The sequence below is a fragment of the Gambusia affinis genome, linkage group LG02 (assembly GCF_019740435.1).
Source record: "Gambusia affinis linkage group LG02, SWU_Gaff_1.0, whole genome shotgun sequence".
NCBI lineage: Eukaryota > Metazoa > Chordata > Actinopteri > Cyprinodontiformes > Poeciliidae > Gambusia > Gambusia affinis.
The window spans coordinates 15080290-15108064 of NC_057869.1; the positions used below are offsets into that span (position 1 = coordinate 15080290).

Below are 27775 nucleotides of genomic sequence, written 5' to 3' on the forward strand. Positions count from 1 at the left end.
GAGAACTTTTTTTTGTATTTACCCAGATTACTTGGATTTTAAAAGCTGAAACATTTAGCAGTGACAAAGTCAAAACAAACATACCTGTAAGAGGGAAACGTTTTAAGTACAAGAATTTAAAGTATCCATCAAATGTGCAACATAGTGAACAACAAATATTTTAAATAAGAAATTCAGTCTATTTGGTTTTTAAAACAGTTTATTTTAACTTACTGTTGTAGTTAAATCTTCAGCAAGAAAGATGATGTAAAGAAAACAGTAAACCTTATCTTTAATTCACATTCAGAAGTTTAAAAAAAAAAACTCAACTGAAGCAAAAGTTTCCCAACCTGATGAAGTTTCATTAGAGCGGCGTCTCATTAAACCAGCAGCGTCAACATCCTCCTGAATTTAAATCCACTTCACCTCAGGTTAGAAACCTCACAGTGATGGTTATTACTTGAAATGCTGACTAAAACCTTTGAACTGTTCAGGATTCAGTGCTTCGACAACAATCACAGATAAAAATTCAGCTATTAAAACCAACAATGAGTTTTTCTCCTACAATCTGGATTCTGTGAAAAGAAAGAGATAAAAAACTGATTCAATGATTTACTTTTATAAAATTGCTTTAAATATGTCACTAATAAAATCACAAACCTGACAGGTCATTTATTTACATTTTTTAAGTTCTGAATAATTGATTTATTTATTGTAAAAACATTTAAAGCAGACTGGGTGGTATCTGACAGATTAAAATAACCATTTCATCAAATCCCCAGAAATTACCTTCTCTAATGCAACAATTAAATAAACAGCACAATAAAGAAATTGTTGATAATTTTAACCTGAAAGTGAGAAGTCTAATTTATATTCATATAATAAGCATTTGACTATTTGCTGGTTTGACTCCTTCATAAAACAACTTAATTTTTATTGATATTTGATTACAAAGTGATAGATCCTACACTGCAAAAACACAAAATCTAACTAAGTGCTTTGGTCTAGTTTCTAGTGCAAATATCTTACAAATGACTTCTCTGCAAGTTACAGTACACTGTCTTAAGTCAACAATTTCTTAAAAATATTAATTCCATGGGCTGACTATTTCCTTTGTACCATTGAAAACAGTTAAATAATCTGCTGGTGGAACTCGTTCTTTTTTTTTAAATTTTTTTTATCAATATTAAGACATTATTGAGTTAAAACAATCTCCTGCATCTTTCTGAAAAGATAGTTGTAATTAGTTGCTTCAGAGTAAAGAGGGCTAAAAACTACAATGATGTATTAAGGCCAGGCTAAGAAAAAGCACCATCTTGTATCCTTCCACTTTACAATCATGCACTACTTAATGTTGGTCCACCAGATAAAAAAAGCTCCTTGTTGTGGGTGTTAATCTAAATAACTACAAAGAGATTCCTGACATCATGCTGGTGTTTTCAGTCCGGGCTGCAGGTGGAGTTACTTACATATGGGTAAATTGAGAGGCTGCTCCACCGACCCTCCCAGCTGCTGCAGGGCAGCACTGAGTCCAGTCTTCAGCATGGAGTAGTTTGGTTCCTCCGTGTACTGCAGAGACATCACTGCTGTCAGGAAGCTCTGAAATGCACCTACACAAAAAACAAACGGGTATAAACAAACAGCAGGCCATCCCATATGGCCAAGGGAAAAAACAAATGTGATATGTGCAACAGCATTTTAAATTTCCAACAAAAACTGAAATTTTTAATCTCAGAAATCTCCTAGAAAAAAAACAAAGAATTTACGAGTATGAAAATTTGCTAGAAAAAAACTAAAATTTTGAAGTTAATCTCTGAAATCTGTTTTGGGGGAAACATGAACATTTCAACTTTTAAACTCAGAAATTTTCAAGATTTTTCTGGAAAATGTACGATTTATTTTCCAATAAATTTGCAATTTTTCAAACAAAAATTTACTTTTTTTTCTCAACATTTAAAAAAAAAATCTATTATTTTGAGTTGTTCTTGGAAATGTACCCCCTTTTTTCTATTTACAATGGCTTTTATGGGCTGCTGTAGATATGGACTAAAATCACTATCAAGTATTGATCACTTCACCTCGATAACGATGAATTGATAACAAGGATGAGCTTCAGATTTTTCACCATTCAAAAAAAACGACGGAAAATATTAATTACGTTAACGCGATCAAAATGTTGCCAAACGATTGATAACGCATTTTTCATTTCTCCTCAAACGTAAAGCAGCTAGCGGGGCTTCTACGTTTGAAATTTCCTCTATTTCTTTCGCTTCTTGTCACTGATTGGACAGGGTGGGATCACGTGACTATAGCCTGTACACGTAGCGTAACGTCTTAAAGGGACATGAGCGTAGCCTACCTTTATGCAGCCAAAAAATGACGAAAAACGATTACTTTTCTTCCCATGTTTTTTTTAAACATCGAAATTATCGATCATTGTCAAAAAATTTGGGTGTCGGTTAATTTCCAGTTTACCTGAAACTTCCCTCTTCCCAAAGCAGTCTCTCAGCAAGGCTCTCACGTCTTTCATATACCTGAAAAAAATATGTCAAAAGTTTTTAATATTTCTTGTTATTAGCTGAAGGTGGGATGAAGGTTTTTGGGTATTTTCTTTCTTCACCTCTGTTTCTCGGCGGTCACCAGCTTCGGATGGTGGAGTTCAGACCACGGCAGCGTTCCCGTGTGCCACAGCAACATGCAGTAACCCAGAGACTGCAGGTCACTGCGACGAGACGGGGCTGAAACACAGCAATGTTCATATTTTACCTCCATTCATGGAAGAAAAAAAACCACAACGTTGCTCATCTGCAGAAACCAGCCTGCTCATGGATTGTTGCATTAAAGAGTCTGCACATCACAATTAAATTAGCAAGATCTAATAATCACATCTATGATTATGTTTGCCAAATGACCAGATGGCGAGTGGGTGCAGAGCTGGAGGAAGGAAAATAAATCTCACAAAGCTGCATTAATACTCCAGTAGTTAAAAAACAACTTTCAAACATGATTGAACTAAACAAATCAGCTTCTGATTGCATTTTAATTTAAAATGTTTCAGGTGAAAACAGTTTTTAACCCCAAAAGCATTACCAACTATGAGAAAAAGATTTAAGCTCACCTCTATGGAGACTTATTAGCTTGCGCTACACTTCTTCTTCAACCTACTGCTAGTATAAATGAGCTTTACAAGTGGTTTCAGTTAAGGCACTTCTGACATGTTATGAGGAAGAAACTTGTGGATATGTATTTATATTTTGTTTTTATGTTAATTGTGAAAGTGTGTAGTACCATTTAGAAATACAAAAATACTTTGAAATCTTTCTAATGGTTGACAGGATGTGGTCCTTTGTGACATCTCGGACATGCTGGTAATGAACCACTTAGACCTGAGCAGGGGATAAAAATGGAGAGACACAAAAAAGGAACGAAGGAAATAAGAGCAAAATGAAACAAGAAGGGAAGGAAATAAAGGAGGAAAGTTACAAGAAATAAAGGACGAAGGATGCAAAGAAGGACAGAAGTAGGAAGGAAGGATAGACGAGGGGGGATAAGGAAGGAATACAGAAAATAAAGAAAGGCTAACACAAGGAAATAATCCAGTAAAAAGGGAAAGAAATACACAAGGAAGGAAGGATTAAAGAAGGAATAATGAAAGTAAACAAGCAAACAGAGATGGCTTGAAAGAAAAAAAAATAATGAAGGAAAATTGGCAGGAAATGAGAGAGGACACAAGAAAAGAAGAAACAAAGAGAGAAAGAAAGAAAAAAAGAGGAGAAATCAATAAGAAAGACATGGGGGAAAAGGACACAATCACAGAACGCAAGGTAATGTGACAAAAAGTCAGACAGTACCAGAAGTTTGTAAAAATAAAACACACACCTGCTCCTTTGTGTATGTCCAGGCTGATGAACTCCATGGCGCCCTCATGTGGCATTCTGCTGGACTCGCGATATTCCACATGCTGGCCTCCTGGACGGTACCTGAAGGCATGGCAGTATCCTCCCAGGTACACCTACCAACACACACACACACACACACACACGCCCACGCACGCACACACACACATTCCAGTTACTGGAATGACACTCGCACAAAACCTTCTTCGGACATAAAATAAAAAACAAAACTAGCCAAAATTTAACATTTTGTAATAAACATAAAAAAAAAAAAAACTTGCTGTTTGGAGAAAAATATATATATAACCCTTCTTTGTTCGTCTTAGGTTGACTTCACAACAGACACACTCAGGTTCACTTTATTTATTCCAACAAAACAGTAAATCAAGTTTAGTCCAGCAGCTTCTGCCCAACAGAAAAAGGGGGACGAGCTGTCAGTTACTGGTTACCATGGTAACCACCAACCGTCACTCTCAATGTCTGAAAAAAAAAAAAAACGTTTTGGACTAAACAAAATTTATTTGAATTATAAATAAAACAATTTCAACAAACTTCACCTCTATAATATTGTAAAATGGTTACTTATATATTTATATTATTGTTATATAAACAGATATACACATATATTTTATTGTACTCTATTTTTTAACATGCTATGTATTTTACGTTCTCGTTTTATAATTTTGTATGATATATTTAGTGTTTTGTTTGTTCCTGCAAAGTGACCGAGTGCTTAGAAAAGCGCTAAACAAATAAAATGCATGATTATAACTACTATTTATTATTATAACTATGACTATTATGATGATTATTATTATTATATATTAACTTCAACACAGACCTGATTCACAATTTATAAACACAAAACAGAAATAAGCCAAAAACACAGCTGAATCTCTAAGCCTTTTAATTTTGTTTATTAGTTGTGAATGTTTTAGGAATTCAGGTTCCTGAGTGGCTCCACTTTTTGTGTATACGTTTTGCCACAAAACTACTTTTGTATTCAGTAAATATTGCATTTTTGCAGGAAATGCCAAATTTTCTAGTTTCTTCTGCTTTTTTGAAAATTTTATTTGTTTGGTTTTGTTACTCAGAGTCAAGTTTCCCACTGAGACGCTGTGTTTCACCTGTGATTTCTGCCCAGGTTTGACGTAGATGTTCTCTGCGTTGACGTCAGCATGAACGTACTCTTTTGAATGGATGAACTCCAGCACATCAAGCTGAAAGGAGCCGACATGGCACATTTTACAAAAACATCTTTTCCTGAGTGCTTTAAGGCAGTTTCTACCCAACAGGACGACACTCACTATCCTACAGGCAAGCTGGAGAACGGCCATCTCAGAGAGAAGCTCGTTTTCTTCCTCTAAGATGGATTGGAGGGAGCAGCCCATGTCGGGGAAAACCAGAAACCTACAATTTAACATGAGAAATATGTGATTCAGCGTAAAATGCCGTGACAAAAGGGGAAAAATGGAGACTGAATTCACACCTATATAGGTCTGCATGAAGACCAAAACCAACACAGGGGGGGATGCCCAGAAAATCCAGTTTGTTCTGCTTGATCCACTTCTCCACTGCAGACAAAACAAGTCTTAAAACAAAGATCATGACGCAACATGTCACCTTTAGCACTCTGTTTACGACCTGATCGCACATGAACATGAAAGTTAATGACAGATTTGTTTAAGGTTTACAAATTACAATGAAGCATGAGTCTGCTGTAAAACAATCCAAACAGGCAGAAACCTTAGTGGCAACACAGTAAATCTGCTGTCAACCCATAATAAACTCCTACCTGATGCAGATTTAGCAGCTCTTTGCAGGAAGTTCTGCTCATTGAAGATTTTCCCATCTTTAGCTCCCTACAATTTGGAAAATTAGTTTGATTACACTGATTCTGCACTGTAAAATTAACATTACTAGAAGTAACCGAAAATGATTGAGAATTAAGCATCGTTAGATGTGCAATTGAAATCACGTTGTGTTAAAAATTTGATGAATTTAGGAATAGAGGACTCAGAAAACCACTGACCAGTTTGAGGATGTGATCGGCTTTTTCTGAACTGGGTTGAGCCGCTGAAAAGTACACAGAAATATCACGGAATGTCACTGATGTCAAGCTCCTGATGTTTGTTTTCATGCGGTCAGTGTCCATACAGAATCAACTGCAGATTAAGAAGCTAAACAATAGGCCTGTGTTGAAGAACTTCAATAATTACATTTAACAGGACCATTAAATACTAACAGTGTGTGATGAGGAACCAGACAACAATAATTTATTCAGTTCTAAACCGGCTACAAAGCTATTACTTTGCAATAAAGGCTGCACATAAAAACAGGGAATTAAAATAATCAACTTAAATATGTGACATCAATCAAACTCTAATAAAAGTACTTTATCTGGAAATTCTTTCCTTTTGTTAATTAAATATTGTCTTAAATGTCCAACTGTCAGTCTTTATAGACATAGAGACATTTAATGGCGGCATCCATATTTTTAATCTGGATCAGACTAAAAAGGTGAATTAAATTAATTAGAAGCTGTAATTAATTAATCACAATTAACTGCATTTTTATTAAATACCAATACATGCCAAAGAATAAAATTATATTTGAATAAAGGTTTTCAATGCCAATAAGTTTTGACTAAAGTCTGAAACAATTAGTGATTTACCAATGTCTCCGTGGCAACGAATGGATACAATGAGCCACATCATAGAGCTAAATGCTAACAGGTTGTTTAGGAGTTACAACACGTGACTATGTGTAGCTGGACAGCCAGCGAACAACTAAAGGTCTCCACACGAGGTTTACTTTTATTCATTGAAGATCTTTTATAAATGGATTCTTGTAAAAAAAGACGAAAGTTTTCGAAGATAGAAAGCGCACGTGAGTACATTATTCATGAGCCGTTTATTTTTTCCCAACTGCCCAAATTCTTGTTGACATGGTTACTGGAGAAATACACGTCACAGATAGTTTGCAGTTAAGAGCGCTCACTCTGTCAAATTTCTGCAAATCCAACATGATGAAGATCGTTTGTAACACAAATCTCACACGCTGATAAATTTTCAAACCAAAACATTTTTTTTGCCATTCTTAGCATGAATTTAGTTAAACAATTTGCGAACTATGAACTTTACTACCAACTTATTAATGTAACTTATTTCCACTATAAACTAATCTATAGAATTTGACCGAATGGCATTCTACATAAACGTATGAAGTTTGTTTAACTGGATAATATCATAAACTATTTGAAATAATATTACATAAAAATAAAATACCGGAGGAAAAAATGATTCACTGGACAGATTGCCATCTCAGTCCACAGACCCAAATCCTGTAGGAATAGCTGCACAATGAGCTGAAGAAAACATTAATTCTGTCAAATATAACAATTTCTTAATGCACTAAATAGATGTACTCAAAGTAAAAGCTGGATTTTTTAGGTTTGAGAATTTGAAATTATTCAACTGCAATAGAAGATTAATTTACTCTACGGCTTCGTATAAACCTTTACAAAGGAAGGCAACAAATGCGACTGCAAAAAAAGTCACCATTCAACCAGTGACACCTTTTTTTAACATCACATTATTTCACCTTCGTACAGGAGTTCTGTCATGTTCTGATCAATCAGCTTGATCAGTTTCCACGTCTTGCCCGACTGATCTGTCAGCTGCTCGCCTTCCGGCAGCGGCTCCGGCGAGGACGCGTGCTTCGCCTTCTTCGATTTGCTCCACCCTCCTGTTACTGCTGTTTATAGATATACATAATTATAATCATAAAGTTTGGAAGAAAAAACATCTAAGTACCTAAGTATGTCGCAATTTACACCAAACTGTTCATCTATTTAGAAAATAGCAAATAAAGCAAACAAAATCAGACATATAAAAAAAAAATCTCATGCACAATGAGGAGCAAGATTAGAAACTGATCTGTCCACTAAAGTCTTCACTTATTTATTTTCATCAATAACAGTAATGCCGTAGAAAAATCAAAACAGTTAAACCAGATGATATATAAACAGATTTAGAATAAATAAATATCTTCTAAAAAAGCTAAAAATACAAGAAATAAAAACAAAAGCATTTTTAAAACTGGAATGTGTACATGTGACATACTTACTTTCTGTATTTACTTTTATTAAAGTGTCCTACCTTATACTTCTTTGTTTATTTGCATCTTTACTGCTACCATTCCTTATCATGTTGCCATGTCAGAACCAATAATTAAGTAGATAAAACAATGTTTATTCTTAAAAGAGCAACAGACAATTTTCTGACTGCGTCTCCAAAAACTCAAAGTCTTACTAGTTGTTTTTGACTTGCATTCTGGTGCAAATATCGCAGTACAACTGAAATAAGGCAAAACTAACTTACAAGGAACTTTTCAGCAAGAAATACAGATTTAAATTAAATACTAATAGTGATTTAAAAAGTACTAGCTCTCAGTCTTTTTTCAAAGAAGTCTGATATCTTCTGTGGACAGCTAACAAAACAAATATGATACAGGAGAAAATACTACACTGTTTGATTTAATGATGATAGCACAGAAGTGAATAAGTGCAGCTTACTCTTCGATAGAAACTTGAAGGAAACGGAGCGCTCCATCTTTGATTCCTCTGTTGCCGTTTCATCCGATACGATCCTTCCCGCTGCTGCTTCATTTTTAACGGGGCTTGAAAGTTTCCCTTTTCCCCTGACTGGAAAAATTAGGAAAATTTGAACTGTTATGGACTCTATCTTTTCCTCTATCTCTTTTTAGCTTCTTTCATCTGCTTAACAAGCCGCAGCTTACATAACCATGCTTATGAGCGACTGCTGTCAGTCACAGGTAAACAGACTGAAACTGATGGGACTAACCCTTTAGGGAGGGCACAGACTGCAGAGAAGAATGTAACTCTGCATCTGTTCCATTTGTATAGCTTGTAACATTTGATCATTTTTCAGCATTAAAGCCTGCTTTTCCATATAACCAAATCTCATTATTTCTCAAGATAATAACACTGAGGGGTTCTGGTGGGGTCCTGAAACTGGTTAATGAACCTGGGAGGCTCACAGAGACAAAAATGAAAGAACTCCAACCTTTATATTAACTGTCTGCAAAAGTATCTGCACTTTGACATTTTTTTTTCTTTTTGTAATTTTATAGCCACAAAGTTAAATGTGGTTTAGAGATTTTATGTGATGGAGCAACACACCGGAGAGAATAACTAACCTATTTTTCATAAACGTTTACAAGCAGTCTGATGTGTATTTGCAGTAATTTCCCAGAGTCTACATTTTACTGCAGCAACGGCCTTGTAATTGTGCAAACTTTTTTCACACTTGTGCTTTCTAATGTAACTCTCCTTTAAACTTCTCCACTACTTAATCCCTTACCCGTCTACTGAGTTCATAGAGCTCCATTAAGTGCTGATTGTTCACTAATGGCAGCTGGATTTATAATAATTTTAAATTACACACTTGATGCCTCTTTTAAAAGCAGCTGATATCACTGGATTTTATTTAGGACTATAAAAGTAAAGAGGTTTTAACAACCAGGCACATCATCATTTTTCTTTTTTACACTTTGAAAGCCATTATTTTCCTTTCACTTTAAAATTCTGTACTTCTGAAATTTGAGGTTGTAATGGGATAATTAATTAACATATTTAACTGTACTGTGTATAAATAGCTAAGCAGATTATTATTGTTTTTAGCTCACCCTGTCGAGGAGATTTCACAGCAGAAGGGGATCCGGCCTCTGAGATGGGTTTTGCCTCTGGTTTAGCTTTGACTGTGTCGATTTGCTTCTTTGGATCAGAGGTTTGACTCCCGACACCCTGACCTGCTAAAACAAACCAAGAATGTTCAGGTTCCAGACCACAAACTCTCATTCTCTCTCTGAGTCAGAAAGTGCAGCTAAAACTATCATTTCTCTTCCATTTCTCACCGTTTTTCTATAATTTTTCGTACCTTTAGTCTTGTCCTTTTTGACTGGAGATGATGAAGGCTCGTTGGATTTGGCAGGAGTTTCCTGCTCCAGGCTTTTATGGGTCCTTCTCAGAGAAGATCGAGGTGAAAGTGGAGATGGAGTTTTACGGCCCTGGGCTGCAGAATGAAAATATTTACAATCCTAAAAACTTACATTTACAGACAACACTGATGGGTTTTGCAAACAACTGTTGGCTCACAGGTGAAAGTTGAAGGAGGGCTTGTGTTAGTTACAGCTGTTTTTGTTTCTTCCTTTAAAGAAACAGCTGAAATCTTGAGTCCAGCTTCATCAGGAGAGCTGGGAAGTTTCTCTCCACATGACGGGCAGAATCGGAAATCAGGCTGTAGCTTCGTCCCACACTGTGGGCAAAAATGGAAAGGCATCCTGGAAGGGCAAACACAGAGGCAATCAGTAAGCCAACTCAATATTTATACAGACAAAAAATGTTATTGTACAAAATGTGGTTCCTCGATGAATGAATATCAGACTCAAATCTTTTCCGCTACATAAATGTTTTTTTTCTTCTGATTTTTAAAACATCTAATTACTTCTCAAGGTAAAAGTTAGTTTCCCAATGAAAGCTTGAATTTCAAATTTGACAACAGGAATCTCAAACCAGGTTTTAGATTTATGCTTTAGGTACTTGGATATAATTCATGATACATGCTACAACTTCAATGAATTTTAAAATAAAGAATTTGGTGCTAAAGCAGTGCTGGTCAGTCAAATTATACAGCATTGAGAAACACCTTCACCAGTACTGAAGCTGTTCTTCAGAAAGCTGCAAGGAAGCCACACACTTACGTGGACATCAACATAATTCTGGCGCTTCTTTTGGGTTAGTTGAGTTTGTATAACTTGGTCGAGTTACTGGCACTGCTGCAGCTTTTAAATTTAGTTCACAAGTTTTCAGTGAGGTTGAGCTCGGAGCCATTCCTGAAGCTTAATAAGAGCTTGCTTTATCTAGTCCCAGAACACTTTGGATTTGCACTTTTGACATCCACCTGTGTGGACGTTTCAGCTCACTAGCTGCTGAATTGAGATGACGTGAAAAAAACTTGAAGGTTGCCTTCTGAAAAGGTCGCCGCTACCAGGAGTCTTGTTTAGCTACCAAGACTGTTGGTAGCTAAACAGAGCCTCAGCATGCTTCTACCACCGTCATGCTTTATAGATAGTACTGTGTGCTTAGCCTCACCTTCACCCATCCAAGCATATTTCTTGTTAGTTTGGCCAAATATTGCAATGTTTTTCTTGTCACAGCATCCAGAAGATCTGTGGCTTTTCCATAATCAATCAGGCAGCTGCAAATCAAAAATATTCTTGAAAGTGTCAATTTTGAATAAGGAGCTTTCTGCTCAGCGTTGGTAACTTGGCTCACAGTAAGCCGGGCCCTGGTTGTTCCAGTATCTCCCAGTTTGTGATCCAGCTCAACCGCGATCATTTATGAAAATCCTGATGAATTTGTTTTATTAAAGGGAACCGTTTGGGTCAAATGAGTAAAACTTTGATACGTTTGGGTGTTCCAACAAGTGTGGAAGCTGAACACATCTAAACTGGTTTCCGAATAGATAACTTTGATTAACTTTAATAAAACTTGCTTATACAACAACCTGTAAGCATTCAGGGGTTACATCTGTATAAATGAGTCTGTACGAATAGTTTTAAATGTGGATTAGAGAAAATTGGGTTAAATTTAAACTTGTGCACCCAGATTTTTACAAATCTTAGAAGTTGTTTGCTATATCGCCTCATTAGATAATATTTGTATTACATAATGTGATAATATTTGGCCCTAGTAACAATACTCACCGTTTAACTATATGATAAATAAATCAGGTACCATTTTACAATATATAACACACCAAAACCAAAAATCGGTGTGTTTTTAATTTATTTATTTCAAACTTCTTCTATTTCTTACCTTGTAACTTCAGCTAGGTTAACAAACATTCAGAAAGACATAAATACCAGCAATAAATACGCCTGTAACTTCAACTCACTGCCGAGTTTTACTTCTAACACATTATAACTTCGTACGATTGACTAAAACTGTCTCATAAATCTTGTACAAGCATTTTAGAAATATTTCAGATACCTTTTAAACACAACTCCACCGCTGTGTTTAGGTTCGCTTGGAATCCTTCTTCTCGGGATTAAATAGTGCTGCAAGTCAAATGGTGGAGCAGATATGCCGCCCCCTGCCGGGCTGTACTGGAGAGACAGGCGGGCTTCAGATGCAACTCACATTGTTTAAACGGTTAAAACTCACAATGTTCCCGCTCCAGTTGTATTATCCTCGGTTATCTATCCACAGTGGTTCTTTTATTACCGCAAAATGTTGTTCTGAAACTTGTGAATCAAATTAAAATCTTCTCAGCAATACAAGTTTTGTATTTAAAATATAATACAAAACAGGGTCAATCTCAAACTTGCAAACTTCCATATTAGAAACACTTTCAATTACAGATCAAAACATTAAGTATTTTTTCCATTATTGTATTTCTTTATGTAGAAAGTGGTGAAAGTTGGTATTTGCCTATTAAAAAACTTACTTAAAAACTGAAAAATGCTTGAAAATGTATCTTTCCTGTGAATAACTTAATGTTTAGTTTTACAACCATTTTCATTAAGAACAGCATTACATCTGGGTTGCACAAAGTTGTCCAACTTCTGTAGATTATCTGCATTATTTTTCTTTTTCCTCAAATGTTCTTCTGGATTAAAATGGCCACTCCACAATTCATAAAATGTTGCATCCTTTCTTTCTTGTGTTCAAAGTAAGACAGCTACTATCTGAAGTGACTAAATAGTTGAAAGTAATATTCATGCATTATTTATTACATCGCAGCTAGTTCTAATCTCAATTAGGGACTTAAAGTGTAGAGTTTGCATGTGTTTCTCTAACATGTGACCTATTCATGGACTGGTTTCTTAATTTTGTCTCATTACATTCAGGTTTCTTTAACTTTTCCCCTGTCTTAAAACTGAGCACATTAAATAAAGAAATGAGTCATGATTTTACATAAATACAAATGTTTATTTCAGTCTTAATATACACATTTTAATATGAAAGCATGGCACATGTGACAGCATAATATATCCTAATAAGATCAAACCCACTAATGGAGGGAAAACATTCAAATATTTAAATCTGTGCACAGAAAGAAGATTATATGATGGTCTAAAAACACCTTTACACATACTAAATAAAGTGTAAAAAATGTAAAGTGTGTGTGGAAACTATAAAAGACATCATTCCAGTGTTTTATGAGATTTATAGAATAACAGAAGCTCAACAAGCAGAAGGTCTTTAGAAATCATGCAGTGATGTTCTGACGGGCTCATTTCTAAAATGTGCCAACAGAACAAGCTCAGCTTAGAGAGTTTCAAGAAACAACCCAGAAAATACAGACTTCTTACACTGACAAAGTAGATTTTATTAGGAAAGACTCTGATTTGGTATGTGGCAGATACGCTCTACCAGGACTATCTAGAATAATAACAAATTTCAGAAATGCATCACATCACCACCAAGAAAAACAGCCACACCGAACCACTTATTTACATCCTGTAACCATTTAAGTGTCTTTAATTTACTTTTTAAGCATTTTTATGTCCTCAGTTCTCCATTTTTGTTTTAAAGCACCAATGGACAACATACTTTTGTAATATACTGTGAAATAACAGGGGACCTTAATTAAATATATTGTATTTTGCGTAAAGGCTATAAGTATCACCCAGATGCAAGTTTAATCTCAAACTAAATCTTGAATTTGTTATTTCAGATTAAACGCACAAATGAATTCACGTAGACCAAAAATGTTGGATTTGAAATCTTCAGCTGATGAATCCAAACAAATTTTCAAAATAAAGGCAAAATTAGGTTATGTAGAAATAGTTTAATAAACCAGTGTTTTCTAGAGAAGACCACTGATCTCCAAACTTAATCCTGGGTACAATACTTATATTTTACTGTTCAATTGAATTTCACCGTTTCATATTATATTTCAACATAATTTGTCACAAATTTATGCACAGAACTGAATTGAATCAAATAAAGAGAGCCTATAAGATAGAATTTTACGCAGAAAAAAAAAATCATGTTGGCAAAAATGTTTCTTGAAATCTGGTTTCCTATAGTTTTATTAAATAACTTGTTTATCTTATCTAAATATTACAAAGTATTTTTTGTAACCGTTGGCAAAACCTGCACTTATATAAAAGTGCAGACTAAATAATCATGTAAACTGTCCACCAAGCAAACGCAGGAAGACGATAAGAGCTACATGTTCTCTGGCGGTGGCACTAGTGAGACTGCAGTGACCAACAAGGCACTCAGTGAAGCATCACTGACACATAATCGGTGACCTGAAGTACATTCATTAAATTTTTTCTCTGTGCAGCACTTGAGGAGTCCTGACAACATATCAGCACAAGTAACATACAGGATCAGTGTTCTTTAAATATCTGAATCTAGGATCCATTTCTTTAACTTAATATGGAAACTGGAGGACCTATAAAGGAAAATAAATACCCCACACTCAATAATAAGATTGATGTATTGAGAAAATGGTAACTGACTACAGCTGACTCAGCGTGTCAGTGGCAATGAACACGTAACACTCTGGATTGTGGGGAAAAGCGGATGGATAATGTTGGTGTTAAAGTTTTACTCGACAAGGTAATAAAACTCCCACTTTGTTTTACTTGGAAATCTTCCTTTTCTCCACCACCTGATTTATAATGAAACAAAGATGTGCAACAACAAACAACAAAAAAATAATCCTTCTAACATGCACATTTGCCTCGATCAGATCCCTCAGAGAGATCCGGGTTGGCGGGTCCGTTGGGCCGCACGGTCCCGTCCGGGATCCAGGACTTATCGACGCACCTTTCCATCCTCTTCATGATCAGATCCAGCAGCACGTCGACGGCCTCGCTGACGTTCTGCCCGCTTGCAGCACTGGTCTCAAAGTATCGGATTCTGTAGAGGTGAAATAGTTTTTAACTCAAGTAAAGCAATCATGCCATTTTGTTAATTAGCTAAACATCTTAAAGAATTCAGGCTTAATGGTTATTATAAGGTCTACTGTCATTTGTCAGGTTCCTCAGAAATAAAATATATATATATTTTTTTACATTATTAAAAACTTTTATGAACAGAAAGACTGAACCAAAAATTAAAGTATCATTTCATAGAGTTTTATGTGACGCACCAACAGAATAGAGCATAGTTGTAATGAAATGGATGCATCAGAAATGCATTGCTACACATGCATATTTATTTCCCCTCTGTGCCTCAATACTTCGTGGCTTCCTTGTTAAAAAAATATTCCCACAGCTAGGCCTGTCGCAATAAATCAACTAATTCCATGATAAATTAAAATGAGCTCAGTAATTTCCACTTCCTTGATTTATTGTTTCTCTCTTTCTACCAAAAACTAGATGAGAAAAGCCTTCAGTCCGGCGCTTTTATCTCAACTTAGTAGAATTTAATATTTAATAATGTGTTCTTGCATTATTATGCCATTACCATTATATTACTTGAAAATGGTCTCAAAACAACAAATTGTTGTTTATCGCAATAACTTCTGGGACAATGTATGGTCCAGCAGCATTTGTTATTGTGACTGATCTGCCCACAGTGTTGCCTGCAGCAGAAGCAATAAGCAATAAGCAAGTGGTTCCTGGATGGCAAGTCAATTATAAAACACTTGTCTTTTCTGCCAGCCATTATGAAGTGCATAGAGCAGTTAAACCAGCCCACCAAATGTTCTCGAGTTCCGTTGCGTTGCTAGGTAACGTGGCTGGGATTGGCTGGGGTTGCTAGGTAACGGCGCAGTGCCCGTTGAATGCGACTGAACAGTTACTAGGTTTTTGAAACGGCTCCTTTTCCAGATTTTTTTTTTTTAAAATAAAACACCCAGGTGTTTTTTTTTTTTTTTCCATAGCACTTGGGATGTTTTTAGAAGAAATTAAGACCCAAGTGGAAGCAAAAACAAGATGGGAAAATGTGAATTTTGCATTAAACACCTGTGGTGCTTTGTGACTAACTTTTATTTTACTGATGTAAAATCAGGATTTCAGAAATTCTAAATGTTTTCCTAAGATGTCGTCACTGGGAGCTACTTTTAGTCCTAGGGTTCGCTGTGAATACGTCCCTGACCTCAACCTGTTGTGTGATCTTTGGTCTTTGTGATGCCATTTGTTCACTAATGTCAACAAACGTCTGAGGCTTTCACAGAACAGCTGTGTTTATAATGAGGTTAAATTACTCCCATGTGGAATCTGTTTACTGATTAGGAGACCTCTGATGACATCTCCATTTTATAGGGGTATCAGAGTAAAGGGGACCAAATTAAAAACACATGGCAGTTATCAGATGTTTTATTAGCAAAAAATTATCATTAAAAAACCTTGTATTTAGGTCTGTCATGGAAAATTTTGATGAACAATAAATTGTCCCAGTAATTATTGCAATTGTTTTGAGACTATAGTGGCAGATTAATGTAAATCACCCTTTTAAAAAACAATAATTTAATTTTGTAAAGAACACTGTACATTGGAAGATATTTTAAATAAAACATGACAACAAAATACAACTGTGGAAAAAACACAAAACAACAAAAAACAACTTACCACCACAACCATATAATCATCGAGCATTTAGTTTTCTTTGAGCATTTTTAAATGTCAACAAAGGTCTGCAACTATCACTTATTTCAGAGTCAAACTTAAAAGTTTTTCCCTTTAAGTAAAGATTGTATCAAATTATCTGTTTACTTAAAACAGCCGAGTTTGTGGTAATTTCACATAATTTATGAACTGCTGCTTGCTGAACTTCAGTAAAGGTGTGTCTAATGGCGTGAGACCAGGATATCTTACACATGTAAGCAAATATTTGCTTTTCGAGGAGGACCAGCTGCGTCTCTCAGTCTGAGAACAGAGTTGGGTCAACAACGCAGCCACTGCCTTCTTGACAAACTTTTGAGGGAGAGGTTTGTGCACAGATGGATCAGAAACCAGGCGGACGTACCCGTACTTCTCAGCCAGTTCCCGGGCCTGGCTTTGGGTCACGGCTCTCTGGTCACTCAGGTCACATTTGTTGCCACACAGAACCACATCTGGATTTTCACAGTATGCATGAGTCTGTAGCTGACCTGTGGGAAACATCCAGCCAGGAGTCACTTCCAAGCTTTAACAAGAGCAATATATTATATTCCAACCACTGGAACTGCAGGAGCTGCAGGAGCTCATCATAGAGTTTGTTTATGTAACTACTGTCAGTTCACCCAGATAAGTCAGATATAATAATGTTACTAAATGTAAATGTGCATTGATCATGCCTCAGTAGAATTCAACCAGACCCTTCAGGACTCACTCATCCAGTTTCTGACGTTCAGGAAACTTTGTTCATTCGTGAGATCAAACAGGAGCAGGAAACCCATCGCATCCCGGAAAAAAGCCGTCGTCAAACTTCTGAACCTGAAGAAACCATCGATGGAAGTAGATAAAGTCAGTCAGGATTAGCTTCAGAAACAGGAGCCTTAAGATGACTGATGTACCTCTCTTGTCCTGCTGTGTCCCACAGCTGCAGGTGGATCTTCTGTGCTCTGCCTGTTGTTCCATCTGGACCTGTTGAATTGTAGATCTGATGGGAACAAGAGACACACCAGGTCAAACATTTAATATCATAAACCTGCAGAAGGAAACTCCAAAACCCGGATGAAATGTATCAGAATGGTAAAAAAAAAATTAATAGAATAAATTTGCCACAGATTATTGATGGCAACCCAAAAAATGTACCAAAAGTTTAGCTGTGTACTAATAAAGTATCTGACTTTTCAGGTTTGTTTCTACTAACTTCGCAAATCTGGAAAGGGAAATTTCTTTCATTTTTCTTTGCAACACAACTTGAGCTCAGTAAGGTTGCATGGAGATCTTCTGGAAGATGAACCTTGACCCCAGAATTTTTTTCTTTGCTCATTTTGCATATTTTTCATTCAACTATGTAAGCTTTTATACAATATTAGACATATAAAAAAATAAATAAAAAAATGTTTCAATATTAAAACATTTAAAACATTAAAATAACATTCCTGCAGTGAGAGCTTGATCATTTGTAGCAAAGGATTCATCTGCAGCTAAAAAATACTTGTCAAATCAACACCAGAAGCTTGACTTACTGCAGTGTAGGTCTGATTTGTTGGTTATTTTTTATACTAACTGATAAATAATTGGATAAAAAAGGTGCTCAATATGAGATTTCCTTTAGAGAATTTGAGCAAAGTGAAGCTAAAACTTTGACACTTAATTTTTTCTGGGTAAAACATATTTACACACAAAGGTTTCACTTAATCAGCTTAAATGTACATCTTTTTTCCTTTTTTTTTTAACAGTTGTGGGTTAATTACTGCACTAACTGTGTTGTTCTCTCAGGAAATTGTCTTTTTCTGAGTCTGAATCCTCAAATTAACAATTAATCAATAATCATAAACCATTAGGATTAACCATTTCGACCCTAACAACTACTAAGATCGATTTAGTCTGATCAAAAAGCCAATTGTTGCTTTTCAAATAAATATATGCAGATAAAACCGGATCTCCTTCAAAGGTTTTAGCTCTAAAGGAAGATTACTGTAAACAAGAATCAGACTCAGCTGTTTGCCAATGGTTTGAAGTGTTTAATTTTCCGAAGGGCGTTGCCTGCTATTAATTATACGTCATATTTCAGTAGCGACATCGTTTGTAAGTGTTAAACAAGTATTGCATAATATAATGGGAATACACTTAAGCCCCAAACCAGGCAGTTTTGTAGAAATGCTGGTGTGGAGCCCAAAATCTGAATAATGGAATAAAGTTTCACATTGGTTGTGCTGAAAATCATAATTTCTTACCACTCTCCGTTCTCTGAAGTCTATTCCCACTGTAGTGATGAACTTGTTGTTGAACTTGCCATCTGTGTATTGGTACAGAAAACTGGTCTTTCCCACACCAGAGTCACCCAGCGCTAGGAACTTGATGAGGTAATCATACTCCCCATCAGACATGGTGAGTCCGTAATTTCTGAAACATGAAAAAGGAGCTCAACCAAAGCGTAAAAACACTGAATATAATAGTAGCTAGTGCTAATCTGTTTTTTTGTTTGTTAGTTGTTTTTTTTGGGCTCACTTTCTTTTCTAAAAACAGACACTGAATAAACTATTTTCAAAAAATGTTTCTTAATTCACTCAACCCTTCTGTTTTTGTACAACGGATTATCAGGGCAAGAATATACCAATAATAATATTAACAGAAAAGATTAAATTTTACCAGAAAAATCTCCAAAATGTACATCAAAGTTTGCTCAACATTCCTCATTTGATTTTTATATCTTTAAACTTTACAAAACATCTGAGCCTGGCTCTCATATTCCATCATACAACGGACCAAAATTCAAAGTCCAAATAAACAGAACCTTGTGAATCAAGATGGCCGCCTTTCAAACGCTGACCTCACTCTGAACGATGGAAACCCAACGAGTTCATTGGTAAAAAAAGAAAAAAAACCACCCAATTTTTTAAAAGTTAATTCTTCAAAACCCAAACATTAAATGAATGGTAAAATCAACCACCCAGCCCTACTTGTGGTAATTTCTCAGATATTACAATAAATTGGGCATTATAGTGTTGGAATCAGAATAATTATAATTAGTCTGACATTACATTGGTAGAAATATTCACTCCTTTAAATCCCAAGGATTTAATATGAAGTGGGTTCACCCTTTCCAGTTATACCAGCTCTGGTTGGAAGGCTCTCCAAAGGGTTTAGGGAATACCGGAGCATTTTTCAAGAAGAGCATATGTAAGGTCAAACACTGACGTATGACAAGTGGAGCACAGTCAAGACGGAAAAGGAAAAGATCATCCTCAAACTAATCTCACAAAGTTGGGGGCATGAAATTGTCCAAATATCTCAGTTTAGCGCAGCAGTAAGAGCTCCTTTCAATGCGACCAAAGAGCCAAGCCCACAGCATAATCCTCCCTCCACCAAACTTTACACAATGCAGGCGCTCTCCTCCTGCTAACGGCCAAACCCAGATTAGTTTTGGATGATTCATCTTTCCAGAGACACGTCTCCACCGCCCTACAGTCCAGCAGTACGTTGCTCAACTCCACTGCAGCCGACGCTTTGCATACACATGAAAATGTCAGGCTTACATGTAGCTGAATGTTGGTGGAAACCCAAACCAAGACGTTTTCTTTCTACTAACCATTCCTGAAGGCAACATAAAGCTCCCCACCACGATGCTACCAAATATTCTACAATAAATCTTTGGTGCTATTATTACAAAGTGAAAGAAATGTATGACTTGACTTATGATGCAGTGGAGTCCAGGGCTGCAGCTAATGATCACTTTAATAATAGATTATTTTGATTATTCTGAATACTAATCTGACTTTTTAAAAGTGGCACAGTTCAGGGTACAACATATTTACAGAAAAAGAAGGATTTTTTTAATTGTAAATGCAAAATGTATATACTTTTTTAGCAGTTTTGTTTGCTGTTCCTTCAATAAATTGCTTTTTTTTGCATTTGCATGCCCAAAATACTTTTTGTAATAAAGTTTATGTAAATTACTAAGTTTAAAAGTCACTACCACTCTACTAGTTCACCCTTTTATAGTAACAACTGGTTGAAAAAAAAGAGCAAATGTATAAGAAATAAAGGGGATTAAAAAAAAGAAAAGGTAGCTTATAATGCCACAGTGAGGACCAGTATGCCGTCACCAGTAAAACAAATATCCCTCTGTGTCTTTTATTCAAATAAATGGAGCAAACATTACCTTTACTGACCACTTCCTGGCTTTTAAAACTAACTCTTCAACAATATAGTTCCTACCATCAAGTTGAAATTTCTCTCTTAAATGTGATACTTTTTTTCTTCGGAGATTGAAACAAGAAATAAATAAATAAAAATAGCTCAATTTCAACTATTTTAATATTGTAATAAAATGTCTGCTTTTTAATCCTTAGAATAAACACAAATAATTGACTTGTACAGGTTATTTGACTCAGCCAAAGTCCTGTCGCTGTTTCTTACTGTACAACAACATTTTAAAGTTTAAAAATAGAGACCAACATTCAGACTTGAAGCAAGAAGATATTTGGGTTGAGTTAAATCCTGAAATTAAGAAATCATATTTAAAATTTCTGATGAAATCGAGGCCTTGTATGGGCTAATTAGGCATGTTCACAGATGTGAAGTCAATTTATTTTTTGTATATGAAAAAAAGGAAAATAAATTGACAGACTGGTTAAAAATAATGCTACTCAACTTCAGGTAACAACCAATTTGTTCACCAATTTATGTCAGTATTTTATTTAGAAGTACACAAAAAATGCACCACAACAGTAGGATTTAGTAAAAAGGCAAGAAACAACACAACTTCTAGAGACCTGCAAGTGAAAGTGTTAATTCTACAAAGTTGATAAAAGCAGCACTGATCCAATTAGAAAAGCTTCAGACATTCAACAGAAGGAAGTTAGTCAGTTTCCCCAACAACAATAAAAAAAAGCATGCTGTGTTCAGCTGAGTAGAATTGAAGCACAATCTGATGTTGAAAACTGAATTCTGTGTCACGTTTCCTGCAATTCAACCCGCCTCCCTTCACCCAAGTTGTGAAATTGAACAGCGTTACAACAGGAAAATCCCTTTTGCATGAAAACATTGAAACAGACAAGAAACACAGTTAATTATTGCAGTAACAAAACGAAGGGATTGATGCAACGTTTCATTGCTCATCTCTAAATCGCGTGTGAGCTTCAAGGCTCATAGATTTTAATCAGCATGCAGACTGAAGGCGCATCATGTGTTACAGATAGCCACTTACCAGAACGCTGTGCACCAAATAAAATCAAGCATGCATACCACTTAGATAAACATATTGTTATTGATGACAACAGAAATGATTTGCCACAACACCTACGTTATGGGCGAAAAAGTAAAATCTTTTCACTTACGGTGTGTAAATTTATGTAATACGAAAACAGCAAATTCATCTCAACTCTAAAAAAAAAAAAACTTCTTCCAGGCACATAATCAAGTTCAGTTGTTATAAAAATGTTATATATATAAATATATACATATATCTCAAATATGACTAAATAAATTTTGCTTCCTAATTTAATGCCTTGAAATTGGGCCTCTGTCGCTTTAAAACCTCCTGCTCTTTCTGAAACTCCACCTTCAGGAAGTCATCACAAAATGGCTCCTCGATTAACCCTTTAAACACTTTCACAGAGAAGTAGCTCGTATTATGAGCTCAGTAGATGTGCAGTTCCACCAGGTGTTTACCAATTGCTGCTGGCTAGTCTGAAGGGGCTGAGAGGGAGAGGGCTGCTCTGTGAGGCAGACGCTCCTCTGAGGAATATTTTGTCATATTTGATATATATATAGCATTTTTATGCCCTGTGACAGACTGGCGACCTGTCCAGGGTGAACCCCGCCTCTCGCCCAGAACGTTAGCTGGGGATAGGCACCAGCAACCCTCCCGACCCCATTAGGGACAAAGGGTGAATAGAAAATGGATGGATGGATAGCATTTTTATAACAACTAAACTTTATTATGCTGTAAAATGGAACTATGTGCCTGGAAGAAGTTTGTTTTTTTAGAGTTGAGATGAATTTGCTGTTTTCGTATTACATAAATTTACACACCATAAGTGAAAAGATTTTACTTCTCTGAGGAGGAGCTTCGCATTCGGTCCCTCCAGGCGTTTTGCAGAGCTGAATGGTTGCCATGGAGATTAAAGGATTTCTCAAAGATGCATGAAAGAATCAAAGCAACACTACGGGTATGTTTTTGATTATAGCAACATGATGTAAACCTCAGAAAAGTTGCAGCTTTAATATGAAATCCTGGGAGAAAAACAAAAATACTTATGTTGTGATTTCTGAGCCTCTATTTTATCCCTTTTACTTTCTGAAAATATGCAAATCATCACCAAATTTAGCCTGAACTACTGAAAGAAATTGCTCTTGATGTTTTACACTGATCTATGGCCATAGATTGGCACCAAGAAGATTATAGCCTTTATTATTTAAGGTCATAATAATAAACAATTATTAGGATTTATTATTAGGATGCTTCACTGCATTACTTACTTCATATCTTCCTATCTGGCCTAAATGTAGTAAAAACTCTGTCAGCAAAAATCAATTTTCAAAGCATTTCAATGTTCAAATTTTAGAAACATTCTGGCCAATAAAAAACCCACTTCCTTTCAACTACTGGGAGCAAGATTTTCATTAGCAACACTTCACTAATTACTGGTGAAAAAGTTCAAAGAAGGCAAAGATGTGTCATATGATCAGTTAATTGACAGGATTTCAGACAAGCCTTGCATTCTTTCCCTGCATGCACCACTGAGCCTTTCATCTGAACCCATAAGCTGATTAGAGGCTCGTGTAAAATCTACAGTCATGGTAAATGTGGTGGGTGGAGGAAAACAAAATTTGACCAAAAATGGTGAGTTTACAGTCCAACTTCTAACTGGAGTCATGAACTAAAGTCTTGTTTTGACTCACATAGGCAAGATGTCCAGGTTAAACCTTTATATACACCTTGCAGAGATTTCTGAGCTTCTAGAAGTGACTCAAGCAGAATCAGCTAGCAGAACAAATCTTGAAAATTTGAGTTAATTTTTTGTGCTTATACCAAATGAGTTACTTTTTCCAACAGATTAAATATGAATAAAGATGTTAGAATTGCGATCAAAACATAAAACCAGCTTCTAATATTTTAATTCCACTTTAACAGAAGCCCATTAAGTGAAAAACGTCAAAATTAGATGTATTTTAATAACTGCATTAAACCTTCTTTGGAGTACAGAACACAGCTTAAAATTAGATCTCAATTTTAAGATAAGATCTAAACTGTAGCACTGCCACAGCTTAATGCCGCCATTGCTGTGGGAGAGAAAGAAAAATAGAAACCGAAGTTATCTGATGTCACATGAACAAGAATACAATATTTAAATATTAACCCCTTTTAGTAAGCTACAATTTTAGTTATAAGGAAGTTGATAAACTGAAGGCTTCACACGTGAGTTTTTGCAAACTTTCCACTCCTTTGACTGCTGCAACTGTGCCGCCTTTAGCCCAGACTATATCTTTAAACTCCTCATATTTGTTTAGTTTTTCTTTTAGTGAGAAAGAAGGTGGCTCTTTATCCGTCAATTTAGCAATAAATATATGGTAACCAGGAAAGTTGATTTCAAGTTTATAGTCTGCACAAGTTGTAAAAGAAAAAAAAAAAGATTGCATAAAAATGTTAAAGGTATTTGTACCTGTTAAATAGTAAATTATGTTTGACGTCTAGTCTGCTTTTTATAGGAACAAAGATGATCAGTTTTGCTGCTTTAGGTTAGCTACAAATACCCCAGTTTATTTCAATTTGTTAATGCCAGAATAATAAAAACATTTGAATTGTTTTTACTAATTCTGACATGTACATACAATACCTTAGCATTTGGTAGAAACCTTATAAACTACATCACTACAGGTGTCCTTCCAGAGCTTCCATAGTTTGCTGTAACTTTGACCCATTCCTCCTGGCTGTTCTGATGCATATTCTTTGATTGATGTTTATACTTATAAACGGCAATTCTAGCTTTTTTATGTTCCTTTTAAAGTTATGGCTTTAATCTTCCTGTCCGAGTGGCCTTCAGTCCATGAGGACTTGTATTATTAGATAAAAGAAACAGTCACCATCTGGGGGGGTTTATAATTCATATTCCCAACCAAAACATTAAACAAAATTAAATATTTACAGGCCAAGTAATATAAAGATTATGTCAACTTATGAATGTGAAGAAAGTAATAAATTCTTTAAAAGGTGTCTCATTAATTTGGTATTCAGAACTGACCAGAAATAGGACAATAATACCCTCATTTTATGTCACCAAGAAAAACATGTAAACATCTGATTTTAACTGAAAATCAATTACCATATTTTCCACACTACAAGTCTTGCATTAAGACTTGATCCCTATAGTTTTGCTGGTCCTGAACTTGGTGTCAGGAGCAACCTGTGCGGGGTATTTTTTTACTCTTCATGACGTGTTTTTTGCAGTAAATATTAATTAATTCTGATGGAAATGAACCAAGGATTAAACATTACCATCTGCAGCCATGAGGAAAACTAATCAACAGCTGAAAGCCAGACGGCCAGAGCTGGAGGAACGAGTCCACAGTTGGATACATAAAGAAGGTGCTGCTAATGTTTCGACAATTTGTGCTACCTCATCGGATTTCCCATCTAGATAGCTCTATGTGTTGGTGCTACCTTTTGAAACCGCTGGAACAGCTGTTGAGGCTCATGAACGGTGTAGATGCATAAATCACTCATGATTTTTCTCGGCTTCATACAACGAAATTACCTTTCTGTCACCCCAGATTTACTGCATGCGTCTCCGCTTTGCACCGCTGCGCACTTCGCCAGTGGAGCCATTCCTGACCTCCCTGATTGTACTCCAGTGCATCTTTTCCTCTTCATGTTGTATTTTCTTGATTAATGTGACTTGTACTCCATAAAATACAATATATATAAAGAGCCTATATATTCTTGTTTATTTATTTCTAAAGGAACAATGCACATCACATAATATGCCAGAGTTAGCCACAGAGGCTAGATTTCATCTGTACTCCCTTTACATGAATGCGATACATCAAGTTGGAGCTCTGGTACTGGATTGCGGTAAGGCACAAAGAGCTTTTTTTGTTTTAGCAAATTAAAATCTAGTACATTTGAAAACCGTGTTGTTTAAACAGAATAGCCACAACCTTAGAGCACACAAACACATTTTTCCTCTTCTTATAGTCAACCTTAGTTAAACCCCTGAAAATAAACTCATACCGGTATTTAATTTCAGCAGAAACAGGTCACAGAATAACAAAACCACAATGCTGGAAGTACAGATTGCGTCAGCATATTTCTGAAGATTATATCTGCCTAATCAGACGTTTCCTTACAGAGCACTACCACATTTCTAACATGTCTTAATCTTGCCCAAGCTAATGAGCTGAACAGGGAAGTACAAGTCAGAGTGTGTCGTATTTCTAACGCACCAAGTCTTTTGCAGAACCATCTCTAACTCACTTCGCTACTCCCAGGTCCTACCACAGTCGTGTAAGGGAAGCCAGAGCATCATCTTCTGTTGTGTTGCGCAAGAGAGCAGAGCACTTTCAACAATTTTAGATAAGGTTATTCAGAAGCTCTCCTGTCTCCGTCAGACTGGAAACTCTCCAAATAAGCAACATGATACTGGTTTCATGACAAACAGGTGGAAATGTCCTACACAATAAATCCTGATTTGAAGTAAGTGCCTGTAGCTTTCGTACAAGCCTAATATATTAACTTTACAAAACAGGCTTTAATTGCTCAGAAAGCGTGGGAGTTAATCTAACTTGGAAGCAAAAAGAAATAAGATTAAGACAGTCTCATGTTTCACAAAACCTTTTAAACAGACAACAAGTGAGACCCTGTTCTACCAGAAGACCAGACCTGCCTGGAAAAGGCCAGAGAGAGGGCATTTAAATAGCAACACAGAATAAACTCTAGTGCCTTCTTTAAATCAAATTATTTTGTTATTTTAAGCAACAGCAGTTACTTGAAACAGTTTTAAATAAAGCACATATCTTGAAAGTCTGAGCTGAGCTTAATGCATTTTATCTCTTTCAGTGGGGGCGATCCTTGTAGCAGTTTCTGCCAGCCAGAAAAGCTTTAATCATTTGTCAAGGATAAAGTGGAGGACCCACCCTGGGCAGCGGTCCAAAGCAGTGGAGGCAATGGGGATAGGGCGAAAAAAAAATCCAGAAACGCAAATAAATACTTCTGAATAACTTATGGAGCTACAAAGAAAGAAGGGCCAAAATGAACCAAACAGTATCTTCAATCAGCAGTTATGCATCTTTATAAAAGTTACTGCCACATTGCAGCACCATGTGAGGACTTATCAGCAACAGGTTGTAAGACGCATTTCAAACCGATTTCCACGCAAAGTCACCATCATCCCAATCAATTAACTTAAAGCAACAGAAAACCTAATGATCCTCAGCTGGTCCTCATGTGGCTGCAACTGAGGGGTCACCTGACCTCATATACTTGAAATAATCCCCTTTCCTCCCAACTTTGAACTGAACTCTGGATTAAAAGGCCAACTTTCCAATTTATAGACTATATCTAATATCTGAATAAGTGAGGAACTTCACCTCGTCTTGTTAGTGTCGGTTATAGCTAGCAGCTCTGAGACAGAGCAGGTGGAAAATGCTCCTCAAAGTCAGGACTACGTTAAACATGACTTTCTAACGCTCCCATGAAGCAAACACCAAGCAGAGAAAAGTTTTAAGTTTTCAGCGTCTTGCTAACTCCTGACAGATGCTATCAGCCAGCCTGGCTCTTACGGCTGACATTTCCTGAAAGCGGAGTTACTCACCAGCCGCGGAGCGTAGTTGCTGCTCGCTGCCTCCTTCTCTGTAGAAAAAAGCTCCCTAAAATAACCCGAGAATACTTTAGATTGACGTATTAAAGTAGCGCTTTAGTTTGTCCGTCGCCTATGACCCATCGGTGTACATGGGAACAGCCTCATTGACTCTGAGCACCACCTTAACTTTCCGAGCTGTGTGCTGTCAGCCCCCCGGTGAGAAACAGCTCCTCCCCGCGGAGCTCACGGTGGTTAACCGACGACTAACGGCCGTTAACACGCCGACAGCCGGGTCCACTGGGCTCCAACCCGAGGCAATCATCAAACAAGGGTAGTCTGTTTATTTTGATTTAATCCATCATTAATTCAGTTTCACAAAAGCAGCGCCCAGGGCCGGCCCAAACTTGTTCAGGGCCCTCAAGCAGAACTTGATTTGGGGCCCTTCAAGCTACTGCT

General features: G+C 36.3%; 2 protein-coding genes across 7 annotated transcripts; both read right to left on the minus strand.

The window, feature by feature from the left end:
* Nucleotides 1–101: 101 nt before the first annotated feature.
* vrk3 (VRK serine/threonine kinase 3) lies at nucleotides 102–12036 on the minus strand. Of its 6 annotated transcripts, none has more exons than XM_044138175.1 (16): nucleotides 11776–11897; nucleotides 10054–10238; nucleotides 9836–9970; nucleotides 9585–9710; nucleotides 8452–8580; nucleotides 7479–7631; nucleotides 5908–5951; nucleotides 5671–5737; nucleotides 5365–5449; nucleotides 5183–5285; nucleotides 5003–5095; nucleotides 3859–3991; nucleotides 2600–2717; nucleotides 2455–2513; nucleotides 1449–1589; nucleotides 102–554 (listed from the first exon to the last, which is right to left on the minus strand). In XM_044138175.1, coding segments are annotated over exons 1-16 (1602 nt in total). In that variant the 5' UTR covers nucleotides 11805–11897; the 3' UTR covers nucleotides 102–552. The 6 variants fall into 6 exon arrangements, with proteins under 6 accessions (XP_043994110.1, XP_043994137.1, XP_043994120.1 ...); XM_044138202.1 differs by lacking the exon at nucleotides 11776–11897 and adding an exon at nucleotides 11050–11121 and having other exon boundaries at nucleotides 107–554; XM_044138185.1 differs by having other exon boundaries at nucleotides 108–554; nucleotides 9585–9707; nucleotides 11776–11896.
* An 834-nt stretch (nucleotides 12037–12870) lies between these two features.
* rab27a (RAB27A, member RAS oncogene family) lies at nucleotides 12871–27654 on the minus strand. The gene is made up of 6 exons (XM_044138232.1): nucleotides 27332–27654; nucleotides 18752–18920; nucleotides 17420–17505; nucleotides 17236–17339; nucleotides 16891–17014; nucleotides 12871–14838 (listed from the first exon to the last, which is right to left on the minus strand). Exons 2-6 carry the CDS (start codon nucleotides 18902–18904, stop codon nucleotides 14643–14645), a joined length of 663 nt encoding a protein of 220 aa, XP_043994167.1. The 5' UTR covers nucleotides 18905–18920; nucleotides 27332–27654; the 3' UTR covers nucleotides 12871–14642.
* Nucleotides 27655–27775: the final 121 nt, after the last annotated feature.